The sequence below is a fragment of the Anas platyrhynchos genome, chromosome 23, assembly GCF_047663525.1.
Source record: "Anas platyrhynchos isolate ZD024472 breed Pekin duck chromosome 23, IASCAAS_PekinDuck_T2T, whole genome shotgun sequence".
In the NCBI taxonomy this organism is placed as follows: Eukaryota; Metazoa; Chordata; class Aves; order Anseriformes; family Anatidae; genus Anas; species Anas platyrhynchos.
Genome location: NC_092609.1, coordinates 1,224,697 through 1,238,497, shown reverse-complemented (window position 1 = coordinate 1,238,497; position 13,801 = coordinate 1,224,697). Strand labels below are relative to the sequence as shown.

At 39.3% G+C, this 13,801-nt stretch overlaps 1 protein-coding gene and 1 long non-coding RNA gene across 12 annotated transcripts in view; one reads left to right on the top strand and one right to left on the bottom strand.

The window, feature by feature from the left end:
- The window catches only part of UNC5D (unc-5 netrin receptor D), a 196,233-nt gene extending 184,185 nt beyond the window's left edge, over positions 1–12,048 (top strand). For all 11 annotated transcript variants that reach the window (XM_072027140.1, XM_072027141.1, XM_072027139.1 and 8 more), the window contains 3 exons: positions 770–934; positions 2,797–2,975; positions 4,080–12,048. In XM_072027140.1, the coding sequence (XP_071883241.1) occupies positions 770–934; positions 2,797–2,975; positions 4,080–4,284 (549 nt within the window). In that variant the 3' untranslated portion in view covers positions 4,285–12,048. The remainder of the gene's footprint in view (positions 1–769; positions 935–2,796; positions 2,976–4,079) is intronic.
- LOC110353909 (uncharacterized) overlaps positions 1–13,801 on the bottom strand; it is a 130,990-nt gene that overhangs the window by 46,943 nt on the left and 70,246 nt on the right. The gene's annotated exons all lie outside the window — the stretch shown is intronic.

Sequence of the window (13,801 nt, the reverse complement as noted above, 5' to 3'; positions counted from 1 at the left end):
TAGTAATTGTCTCTAGCAGAAATGCAGAACGACTTGCACTGACTTTGTATTTCCTTCTCAGGGCAATGTTTTGTGAAATGTCCCAAGTCTGTTGACAGTTGTGATTCGGTTCCAGACTGTTTATATACAAAAGAACCCATTTCTTTATGGGGTTTCTTCCAGTGTTTAATCATTTTCTCTCCTACGAGCCAGCACTTCAAGAACAAACTGGCTTTAAGAGTTTTGCTTGCCTAGAACAACTGAAATGGGCCTGTTCAGTTATTATCTGTTTGGTCCACCAAATGAAACCACTGTCAGACACTATGATGAGAAAAGTTTTATGTTAATATTTTCTCAAATTAGCAAAGATCCTGTTTCAAGGCTTGAACAGATGAATAAACCATCGCGTAGAAGTGCGGCATCAAAGCAGTTAATAGCAGGTGGCAGTCAGAATTCCTCTAGTGCATTTGTTTGTCCTGGCCATCCTGCAGGAGCAGATGCTGAGTGCTTGGCAGCCTTCCCACCATGTTCACAAGTCAGTAGGGGGAACCCTTAAAAACTGCTGGGGTGGTAGAGCAGGAAGAGGCTGCAACAAGCATGTTAGGAAGGCAGACGGGCACCTTCAGGTGTTGGAAGCAGCTGTTTGCCTGGCGTCTGGTGCCTCTTGGAGGATCCAGTGTCACTCTAGCTGTGAGATGATTTACATTCTGTCTGCTAAGAACTTAATTACGAAGGGAGAACCAAACTGAAGGAGTTTCTCCCCGTTCTTGGGGGATGCTTTCTGTCGCAGGAAGTCCCGTTCTCCCGTGTGTGGTGCAGCAACCAGAAGCCGCTGCACTGTGCCTTTTCTCTGGAGCGCTACACTCCTGCCACGACACAGCTGTCCTGCAAGATCTGCGTCCGACAAGTCAAGGGGCATGAGCAAATCCTACAGATCCAGACATCCATTCTAGAGGTAAAGCGTTCTCTCTGTTTTGTGGTGGTTTTTTCAAGTTGTTGAGCAGTGTGAGCCACAATCCCTTCCTGCTTTTGCCCTTTCTACCTCAGTCTGTTTTCTCATGGCCTGTTCAAAGCTGTAACAACCCTACAAAGCATTAGTTTCTATTTCCAGTAGAAATCAAACGATGTACTTACAGAGATTTTACAACACTAAAAATCATCTATATTTGAGTCAGTAGTAATAGTTTTCTTGCAGAAAGTTTTTGAGCATCTTGCAGAGCACTGAGAGTTGAAAATGGATGGATTGCCTGGATGCTGTCGGGCCACTCGGGAGTTTTTGTACACACACAATGTCTTTCGAGGACTGCAGCTTTGCTCACATGTTAAAGAAAGCAACAGTGCACTGAGCAAGCTGGTAATGAGTCCTACAGCAGTGAGAACTTCAGCTACCTTTTTTAGATTATTAAGCGTCTTGATTGATTAATGTTTAAAAAGTATTCATATACTTCTGTATTAAAGATTTATGTTCATGTGCGAAATGCACTATGCAAAGGATGTGGCAACTAAATAAGAAAACCACAAATTTCATTCAGTATAAAAACAGTTTATGAATGTCCGAGCATTTGCCAGTTCTTTGTAGAAGTTTCATAAAAAATGTCTGTCCTTCTCTAAACATCTCAGTACTTTCTGTCCTTATAAATATCTGTGACCTTTTTTTTTTTTTTTCTTGTAAGGGACCTATCTATCCACAAGTCCCCAGAGCATCTAACAATTCTGTCCTCAAACAGATTTGCTAATACGGAAGGCTTTCTCGTGACTATCTCAAAAAGTGAAGGAAAAGTGAGGATAATTTGCCTATAAGATAAATATATAAATAACAACTGAATACTTGAATTGTTCGTTGCTTTAGAATTCCCTGAACTAACCAGGTAGCAGTAGCTTATCTCACATGTGCAGGGTATGACAACCTACTATTGTTCTGCATATTTAATTTAAACAGTCAGACAACGTGATATATCTACAGCACTGCTATTACTTTGCATGGATGACTTTTGGGATGTGTCATAAATGTTATATGAAGAGACTATAGCATCATTGTTATTTAATATTTATGCTGCATTGCTCTGAAACGAATAATGCATGGAAATGTGACTCCATTACACAAGGCTGGTATAATTTCGTAGGAAAAGAAATGGAAGGAACTACAAAAAGGACCTGGATTCCATAGAGATGTTTAATGTGGAAGAACTGAGGTACTTACAGAATTTAGGTGCTTTTAAAAAATTACAAATGGGAGATTTTTATCTGCATTTTAGGTTTAAGCTATTAAAGATTTAGGCAGCCATATCCTTTTGTGGCATTTACCTCCCAGTCACTGCTCTCTTGGACTTCATCTGTTACCCAAAAATAGGAAACTTGTGGAAGGAAAATGACACTATTTAAAATGTTTTTAGACATAGGTGTTTGTGATGTGCTAGAAGTTCCTTTGCAGATCAGAAAAAAAAACTCCTAGCTATTTCATTTTCTGTTGTCACTTCCACAAACTGTAGATGGAATCATAGATTCAGATTTGATGCTTTCTTCCTCCAAAAGTGGATGTGATGCATCAACAGGTACCTGTAGCTAAACTCACTGCAGGTTGATCCTGCGTAACAAGGCGGCAGAAAGAATACAGAAAAGAACTGTCTGCACTCACAGTTATTCTCCTTCTGACGAGGCTGTGCAAAAATCTTGTCTCAGTCCCCATTGGTAAACAGGAGTACATGGTGGGACTCTTGATGTTACCTGTTACCGTGCTAAAGAGAGCCACCTACAGACCTGAAGGTAGGCACAAAGCCTGATGCTGTGCTAACTGCTTTGTTTTTGTATTCTGTGTAGAGTGAAAGAGAAAGCATCACTTTCTTTGCACATGATGACAGCAACTTCCCTGCACAGATGGGCGCAAAAGCATTCAAAATCCCCTACTCCATCAGACAAAGAATCTGCGCAACATTTGACACACCCAACGCCAAAGGCAAAGACTGGCAGATGTTAGCACAAAAAAACAGCATCAGCAGGTAATGGAAGGCAATTTTGAAAGGTGAACATTTACATATGCACTAAGAATGATTTCCTGCTATGATGTTATGGGTTTTGTTTGTTTGCTTGCTTGCTGGTATTAAAGATGTGTAAATGGTAATCACCTTTCTTACTCTCAAGGATTAATTGTAACTTTCTTATCTATATGACTCGCTACTGAAAACAGGAACTGTTTTCTCCTCTGAATAAACCCAGGTGTCCCATCCCACCTGACATTAGCTTCTAGGCTCAGCTGGTACACCCACAAGACTGAGGTCTTGGTAAAGTACAAGACTCAAGAAGATTTTGGCACGTGTTCTATCAAAAAATCATACAGCCTGCTGTCTTGCCTTCTATCTTCTATGTTCTATTCCAAACCAAATTAAACGTTTTGAAGATTTTCTTTAAGGAAAGGTCATATTTCAAAGGAAATTGTGCTGCACAGTTAGGAGTAATACTATTCTGTGCTATAAATAACATTTATGCTTGTGAGCATAAAGGTCGTTTATTTGTTTGGATGATTATGTCCAAGGCCAGTCAATAGAAGGAGTTTTAGAATAATGCGTTAAAGATGCTCACTTTGTTTTACTAAATTCTTTGCCAATATGACTCCTGCAAAGTTCTAAAAACTACATCATCATAAATCTAAATTTACAAATGAAAATATACGATTTAACTTCATGGAATTGCAAGCATCAACTTAAATCACACAATTTCTCTCCCTGACAAATTTTTACTAAGCTTGCTCTCCAGATGATGACACTCTCCAGAACTGACTTGGTTTCTAAATCAATACACAGGATGGTAAGTGCTGGCCAGCATTTACGTACCTCACAAGAACGAATCCTGTGTTCATTCTACCTCTGCTAAATTGAGCAAGTAACAATTAAAGAATAAAAGCACCAGTGTGTGTCCTTTGGAGGATTCCCTGCACTCATCTAATTAGATCTTGCTGAAGGTTTCCTGGTGTTTTTTGTTTGTTTGTTTGTTTTGTACTTCCACAGGCACAACACAGGGCACTTCCCTTTTCAGTGAACATTTTCATAGTGTTACACTGTACAGTTCTCCTAATCCTTTTGCTTCATCTCCCCACCCCCTTTCAGGAATCTCTCCTATTTTGCTACACAACGCAGTCCATCTGCTGTCATTCTGGACCTCTGGGAAGCCCGACATCAACATGATGGAGACCTTGACTCCCTTGCTTGTGCACTGGAAGAAATAGGAAGGACACACTCCAAAATCTCAGACATAACAGAAACTGAGATTGAGGAGCCTGACTTCAACTACAGCAGACAAAATGGACTTTAGTCCCTTCTTTTCCATTCAAGAACCGATGGCCAGCTTTGACTTTTACACTAGAGAATCTCTTTGGCAGGGAGGAAATAAGGGTTTCTGCACGCTGTAAGGAAGCAGACGCTCATTTCCACAATGCAGTTTTCAGCTGGAGGAGCAGAAGAAGCCCTATTAAAAATCATCTCGGTAATAAGGAAAACACAAGCTCTCCCTGTGCTACAGTCCTCTCTCATTTAAGATTCATATATCAAATTCAAAAACAAAACTACACATCTATCATTGCTCGGGGCAGGAAGGAGTGATATACAGAGCCGTACAAGGTAAATATTATGACATGATGTATTTAAGGAAACAGTGATGCTAAAGGAGAGTATAATGCCTAGTAATTACCAGCAAATATGATGGTGAATATTTAGAGCCACCAGAGGTTAATCCTGGTTTAAAGGTTTTCTTCTTGGGGCTTTGAGTCCCCTTTGTCCTGCGTTTCCAACTTAACACACTTAAAGAGCGGATTTTAAATGTCATTTCCTAGCATCTTGTAGTCACTTTGTATTTGCTGTAACTGAGCTACAGGACAACTGAAAATCTGGTCTTATTCTGTTCAGACATCTGAGGAATTAAGAGATCTTACAACTACTTAATTGATATTAACTACTTAATTGATTTCAAACTACATTCAAATTAAAAAAAAAAAAGTCAGTCCCCCACTGCACGTACCTTTGCTGCAGTCTTCCTGCCTATTCCCTTAACAAAACGACTGAACAAGGCCGTTCTCTGTGGAATTAGTGTTCGCGAGTACGTGGGAGAAATTTTCACTCAGTCAAAAATGTTTCTTTGGGGGTAGATTTAAATAACCAAATCAAATTCAGGAGATTGCCAGCCCTACTTCAGCAAGTTTACACTTTGGGGGGGAGGGGGGGAGTGGAAGCTAAGTTAAAAAGCAAAGGTGAATTCAATCAGTACAGCTTAATTTTGGTTTAGTTTCAGATTGAAAGGATAAACCACACATAGTACTGCCAAAAATTGGCTCAGTTTCATTGTACAGTTTGCAAATTTTGTAGAACATAAAGCTGGCTATGTTATGCTTGGTTGAGTTAAAAACATATTGCATTTATCACCAAAACCAGAATTTAACTAGTGAATTCTCTTCATTTTTTATCCACCTCATACAAAAATAATTAATTACTTTAACCGAACCAAAAAGAAAACAGCTGTCACTGTGAGTGAGTAGAACTAGTACCAAACCAAATTTAACCGTATTTTCACTCATATATTTTTGAAAATTAGCCAAGGTGCTTGTTAGCTCTGGCCCAAGGCTCTCAGCTTTGGTGACAGGAGCACAATCAGTACAAAGCATGAACATGAACAAGACCTGAGGAGCTTTATGGAAAAGTAAGAAATTGAAAATGCGATTTCTGTTGTTTTGTGTTTTTTTTTTAAACCTCATATTTGGCTGAGACCAGCACAACAAGCCACAGGGTGGGTACTCAGTGTGCAAATCTATAATCAGCTGAAACTATTTCTTTATCCAGGATGCCAGTTCTGAAAAGTGCAATCAACAGCTCTTGATATGAGACTTTGCTTATTCTTGTTGGTCTGAAATTGCAAATTTCATTGCTTTCCCAGCTCAGCAGGCTGGAATAGCCTTAGACTTACAAATACGTAGACTTCCCCAAACATTTTTTGCACTTTAGTATTTCATGCAGTCTGACATCAGAGTTCCTGTTTGCGGTGGGAAATCATAATGGCTGCAGGCATATTTAAGACGGAGACAAAAATACCAGCTTATTTGGCAGCAAGCTGTCACTTTTTTCAGCAGCACATGGTACTGTCTGTGTTTGAGTTATATTTCGAGTGACTTCCATTCCTCCTCCTCAGAAACCTGTTTTTCATTGGACAAAATGTCATGAATAAAAAAAATAGGGAATGGCATCTACAGAAAGCAATGGAGTTCTAGTGAGCTGTCGTTGTCTGGGAAACCTGCTACAGTCACTCTCCAGCAGTTAATTTGTTCTCAGCGTCTCCTCAGATGCAGTTTTAATTTGGTTGCTGCTTTTTCAAGCTAGCTTAGGTTAGCTCCTACAACAAAGACCTAAATACTGCCCTGCACAGGCCGTAAGAGTCGTGCTGTTCTGCGGAGCTGTGTGTGTTGCCTTCTCCTGTTTCACCATGTGTAGGGTCAAATGAGCTGCTATGTGGAGCTTAGACCTTAAAGCCTTTCTCAGGAAGTGCGTAGTGTTTACAGTCAAGACTTGGGTAGGTTTGAAAATCCTCCCTGTACAGCGACACCCAGCGCTGCTGCTGACCGCTGAGTACGGCTGAGGGAGAGGAACCAGGAGGTGGCCAGAGCCCCACAGCACCCCTGAAAGGGCTGCAGACAGGAGGGATCTGGGCTGTGCACCAAAATCCAAGAGCCAACAACGTCTAGTGTCCGAGTTAATGGACTGAACAGGAAGAGACACTGAAGTGTCTTACAATGCCAGAAAAGTAGCTGTTTGGTTTGGGGCCTGAGGTAAGATTTTAATTTTGCAGTGCTCATTGTAGCATTCCTGCTTCCCCTTAGGTTTCGTTTCCTGGTTTTTGTTCAGTTACACCAAAGCAGCTTCTTTGTTGCTGACCTTCCTTTTGTGAACTGAAACCAAGAACACTGACTTCTTCTAACCTATTACTGTTTGATGCCCTGGTAGTGTTTAACTGGACTAGAAATGCCATAATACTTTTGTACCTTTATCCCCCCGGGAAAAGAATTTGAAACAGTAACTAGACAGCTGGCTTACACTGCTAATGTGAGTTTACTGAGATGGACACCTGAGTCTTCTAAGAAATGCCATAGTACATCTGACAAAACACCCATTTAGCCACAAGTGCCACAATCCCGTTTTGCTTTTTTTTAAACAGCCTTTCCTTTCCTCTCCAAGCTTTCCTTTGTTTACCACTTGCTGCCTAGCACTTGCACTGGGCCTCCCTGGTTCCCTGTAATAAGGAATACTGAGTAACTGTTACCAAATCACCTTGTCCACATTATTCATTATCTTACAGACTTCATTTCCCCTCGCTCTCTTTTCTAGGCTGAAAAATCCTGGTCTATTGTTTCCCTGAACATCCTTGTTATTGTCTGTATCATCTCTAGTTATGTATCTTTTTGGAGATGGAGTGACCAATGACCTGTCTGCTATTCAACAAGAATGCAGGCTAAATCACTCAATTCTTTCATTTCCTCCATTTCTCACTGTTCCCACATTCAGTATCAATCACAGAGGATGAAGATCTTGCTATAGCATAAAGCCACAAGAAATGCCTGTGAGAGAGTGTGGGACTCCTGAGAACACAGTAAGTGACTTTACTGTGCAAATGACTCAAGCTAATACATCATCAGAGTGGATTCAGCTGCCTGAACATCCAGAAAATAAAACTGTGAGGAAAAAACTGCGTAGCTTTAAGATCAGACTGAGAGGTGACAGAGAATGTCAAATCAGAAAATCTTCTGTAAAAAAGAAAGTCCTTGTTCTCCGTGATAACAATGGTCATAGTAAGCAGTAAGCAGACAATAACTTGAGGTGGAAAGATAGGCTCAGTCTTTTTCTCTTCCCTTTTCTCCTACTCCTGGGAAATTTGCATCTGTTGATTACCGTCTGTATCTGGTACAGATATGCCTGTTTTCAGATGCTCCCTTTCTGTTGTTTTATGTTAGCATCATGGGATGATATTAATAAAGCTTAGCACTTTTAATTATAGAGGCCTGTGCCTGTTCTCCTCCCCTTTTCACGCACTGTCCCAGTTTTAGAGATAGAGAAATTATAACATGGGGGGGATATTTCTGCTACCATATAAATGAGCTACAAATGGATTTTGCTACCATTAACAACAAATAGCAAAACACTATAAGTAAAAGATGTTAAATGTTGTTTTCTTTTGCTTTTTCACAGTAAAAAGCAGCTGATAAATTCTGTCAGCTTTTTTCCCCCACAGTCTGCTCTGAGGATGCTTTGCAATACAGTGTTCTCACAGAATGATAATTTAGAATTTGTATGCAAATGCTGTACAAATAGATATGTTGGAAAGGATTAGCAGTCTTAAAATTCTAAGAGCATATTTTTAACAACTATGTTACGAAGATTGTTTTTGGAAATCTGTATGTGTGTGTATGTATGTGATTTGATCCAAAACCCAGATGTAAAGGCGCATCTGAAGTAGGATTAGGGGCCAGAAATTCAAACTCGATTCTTTTCCTCTATTTTATAAACGATGACGTTTGAAATATAACTTTAAAAAGTGTCTTTCACAAACCAAAAAATTAAAAGAAAGAGAAATGCAATGCTGTACACTTCAGATTCCATCTAGCTGCCCTGAGCCTGATGCAGTGAAATAGCCATGTTGATTTTACATCACCAAAGAATCTGCTCGAGTATTTTTTCATCTTCCTAAGCACTTCCAGATACTTCTGTACTGTGAGTCATTTAAGACTAATAGTTACATTTTTTAAATGACTTACAATTTTGTCACTAAAATGGTGCACTTCACAGCTTTGCCAGACTGCAGCATCGTAAAGCTAATTTACAGTTTTTACAACATTGCTTTTGCAGTCTTACTAGTTTACATTAAAATCCTTTAAGCCACAAAGAAAAGAACCCTGCTCTGTAGATTTAAATTCTAACCTCATTTACCAGTGCAAGTCCCATAAAGCCACGATGTACTCCTACAAAAATGTTATTGGACTTCTTGTAATAGATGGAAAGATATCAACACAACTCTCTTAAAATACTAAGAACTATTTTTGTTAATATTTTTATCTCTGGCAGCAGCTGGTCTCCTCCTCCATGGGCCTGTGCACAGCTTGTTTTCAGCATGTTAAGAGAGAAGCTAATTCAGCCTAAGTGGCTGGAACAGGGATCTCTTCGTAGGACTATGTGGGCCTCATACCAGAGGTCCATTCTCATTTATGTTTGTTTGTTTGTTTTTGTTTTTGTTTTTTCAGGTGAAAGACATTGCTATTAGAGAGTTTTAAAACATTCAGTAACTGATTGGCTCCAGCTATTATCTTCCACCAGAAAAAAATGTAGCTTAGGTATACAGTGAAGCTAAAACAAGTGAGAAACTGTTGGGGGACTTCTTGTCATAATTTGAATTATTTTTTTCAGTCTGTTTCAGCCTGTAAAACATAGAGTTATTTTTAAGCAAATGACTGCATTACGTCTTGGACAGTAATTAACTAAATGAAAAGAGGAAATTATATCTAAGTCCTTAACAACTGTGAATGATCTGAATATTTGTCTTTCTAGCCTTTGTTTTACTCATTAGGATTATACCTAGGAAGTTCTCACACTTGTTACACAGTAGTAGAGATGGTTAACATTATTCACCGAGAACCTTTTGCACGTTAAAGCTGCTGAAGAGTGTTTTCTATGGGATGTTTGTTTGTGATCTATGCTTGGTAAAATTACTCCCTTGACACGATTCCTGCTTCAGGAGAGGCTGGCGGTGTTTCTGCAGCAGCATGTAAAATGGCACATATATCCTCTCCTGCATAGGTAATGATTGTCTAGTTAAAAAATACCTAGAACTTAAAGGTTTCCTGGATAAATACAGTAACTCCACCAGCAGGTATATGGCACACAACACCCACAGCAACAACAACCAAACCTCAATCCACTGGCAAAAGATCATGAATCATTTTCTAATACCGCACAGTCTAGCTTTTCTCTCTCATTACCAACACTAACAAACAGTAGCAAAAATCTCCTTTCCAACATGGACAAACATAAAGAAACCGCTCTAAGATTAAAGAATTGCTTAGAGAAGCATTTGATAGTAACAGTGCCCGCAATGCAGAAAACAGAACTGATGTTCTACTCATTGCCACAAGAAAAACCTATCAGTATTCTTGTTCACTGTTCTGTCCAAAAATAAAATAAATGTCTAGGAATTTGCCACTATATTTTTTGTATTAGAGGTGAATAGTACAGACTTTACTAGTGTTTCTTGTCTGGGGCTTGGGTGGGTAGGGGTGTATTGTAATTTTCAAGCTATTGCAAAAGCTGCATTTAAATAAGCTGTTCAGTTGTATTGAATAACTGGTTTGTGCTTTACAAGGGAATCCAGGTGAGCCAGGATTCAATGGGTAGCCTTCTTGCCTTGCTGTCACAGGGTAACTAGAGCTGAAGTCACTTGTGAAAATTTAGTTAAGGGATCGGGAGATTAGATGACCCATCCCTGATCTGTAATGTAGTGTACTGTAATCTAATGAGATTAGCCACTCACCTACTGTAGAACTGTGGTTTTGTCAGCAGCTACTTAGTTTGTCTGCCCCTGGTGTGGTAACCTTGGTTGAGAATGTACTTCTGCAGATTTAAGAAGATGTCAACCCCCCGTGTTACCTGGTCTCTGTATATAAATCTTATTGTCTAATCCCAAAAGGAAAAGTGTAGCAGAATAGGAAGTTCAGGGTGCTGCGCACCAAGCCTGGTGTAAGTTTTTTCTGATACAGCAGGAGGGGGAAGACATGGATCTAACAGCAAGCGTATTTGCTACAGAGAACAAGAATGTTTCCTAACAAATCCTCACTTAGAACTGGCTGAAGCTTTGTTTTTTCAGTTTAAAATTGTAAGACCTGGTGTTTCCCTCACTGAAGTTTGGAATATTAACGTAACGATGATGGCATCTTCCCAAACCGTGCTTTCAGTTTTCCCCCATTTGTGCACTGAAGTTGGAAGGGGAGGGAGGAATATTTTTACGTGCGTACTTTCCACTTTCAGTCAAAGAAGCAGGTACCATCACTGAATCTCACAGTTTCCTAATGCATCAGTAAGCAGTACACAGGTGCCTCACTGGGGAGGTGGCGTACTCCTGGTATGTATTTGGGAATAATAAACAGGCACCACATACCTTGTGACTTGGGAAATGCAGGCACCTTCTCCCACCTCTTAATCAAATTCATTCCCACTCCAACTCTGATCTCAGTTTATAAATGGGTACAAAAACTTTAAATGCACACCTTTTTTAATTCGAATGAAGTAAAATTGAATGCTGGTCAGTCTGTCGAGACTTAAATCAGTGTTTTTCATGGCTAGAGCTACCTAACTGAAAATTTCCATTGCATTTCCAGCTTCCCAAACTTTTGACCAGCCTTTTGACAAAATGGGGAGAGAGGAACCTCAACCTAAACACACACACAATAAATAAATATTAAAACCACACACACACTAAATAAATATTAAAACCACTATTCCTGCATAGTGAGACATACTTTCTCTTCTGCTCCCCTATTTATACAGTGAACTGGTTCTGAAATGTTGACTTTTGCTCAGTCAACTGCGCATTCTTCCCTCCCCCCGCTTCTCCCCATGGTTTGTTTAGAACTGAAAAAAGAGCAGAGGTTTGATTGCTTTCTATAGTATGAAGCTGAAGGAGTAAGGAGGAGAGCTAGAAGAACATTAAATGAGAAGCATGGCCTTGGCTTCATACCACACTTTCTGTGCCTTGTTCTATCGATGTAAATTCTGAATGTTGTACAGTAAAATACTTGGGAAAGACTCCTTGGAAAAGGCTGCACTGGCTTCTTTTTTCAGCACATGTACATATATAAATATATATACATATATATATTTGGTAATGCCAAACAGCTGTGTTATATTGTACTGAAAATGTAATAATGGACAGTTTGGATGTTTTATGTAGAGTTTGCAAAAATTGTATGGCTATAGCCTTTTGAAGATAAATGTACAGACATAAATTACTGCATATCAGTTATTTATGAATAAAGAGTCTTTTACTGACATCTCAGATTACTGTCTGAGTGGCACATTAATTTCTGTGATAAAACAAGATGTTGAGATGTGAGTGTTTTGCAATGCTTCACTGGTTTTATAGTGAGCCTTGTATGGGAGTTTGTGCTGGAAAACTGTGTAGTGGGCACCATTTTCTAGAAAAACTACAAGTCTACAGGGAAGGGACCAGTACTGAAGTTTACCCTTTAGTGACAACAGTGAACCAATTCAAGAACAACATCTTGGTTTTATACTATTTCACTTAAGTGCCTTGCCTTAGACTCTAACAGTGCTGGGCCCTTGGATGATGCCACTATGGCCCTGTTTCAGTTTTGTTTTGTTTTTAATAGCTTAAATAGTTTTAATAATTCAGCTACTGCCAGCCTTACTTCACTGTCTCATAAAGTCCTTCTCATAGTCATCCTAGCCAGATGGTATGTTCATATAAACAAGGTGGAAAAGGAGAGACAAAGCCTTCAGCTTTCTGCGAGGCGTGGTTATAAAGCTCTTTTCTGGACGGCTTTGATCTACACGCCAGGTAAGGCTGTCACATTAATACATGCAATTAAGCATCATCTACAAATACATTAGCCTGACAAAAAGAGAATCTGGATATAGCACTAACTTTAAGTGAGGTGTTATAAAAGGTATCATTAATACATACTTAGCATTGGATGCTAGAACAAGCTGTTACGAATCAAGATAGCCTTCAAACACTTCATTACGTGCATTTAAGTTGTTACCACCCATGACATCCTACACCATATAACGTAATGGCCACCATTTATAACAAATAGGACTATCACATGTTAACTGCCTTTGACAGTCATTGTAAAATTACTCAGGATTAATTATGTTTGCAGAGAAATAATGTGTGTTATTATGAGAAGCATTGTATTGTGATTTAATGAACAGCTACTTAGAAATTCTACTGCAAGTAGAGGCTGCTATCAGATTATTTGGAAACACAATGCTGGTCTCTATCGAACACAGAAGCAGGGTGCCATTCTCATTATTTACATGCCACATTCCTTACACCTGTCTAGCTCCCTCACCCACCTCTAACGCCCCGCACTCACGTACTTAAGAGAGCTCACAGCATCCAAAGTCTTTTCCCATATCAGCTCATAAATAAAAAGGTGTCTTTTTTTTGTCTTTTTTTTTTTTTTCTTTCCCAAGAGAGCTCTTTAAGTACCCTTGTTCACAAATACAGTGCCTATTGTGCCTTGCAAGTATGGCTCTTCAAGTATAGTTGAAGCTCTGCTTCTCATATCTTCATTTTCTGTTGAGGTTGAAAATTTACTTAGGCTAGCACCCACAGGGTTAATAGCAGACACGCTTGGTTTGATGGAGCTGAAGATACTCCCATACTCATTGTTAAAAAAATCCATGAAAAGATGGCCCTGGGTTATTTAATGGAGTAACATATGATGTGTGAGTTACTTTGTCCAAAAAGGAACGGGGAAGGAGGTACAATAAACAAAGGATCAACTGCCAATTGTTCCCAAAGCATTGTTCCTACATTTTACAAAAGAAACTTGAGTTCCAGACATTAAATCCCGTCTTCTTAAATCCTAATCTACCTACTCATAAGGCCACATCAGAAATGGAGGCAATACCCAAATATACAAGAGCATTTTGCATTAATAAATAGATTTTTTTTTCACTGTGATAATTCTGTATACTTTTCAGGACAAATTAAATTGGTTTCTTTTGGTACTAGCCTGTTGACTGTATATTAAATGACCACCTCTTTCTAGCCAAACAGG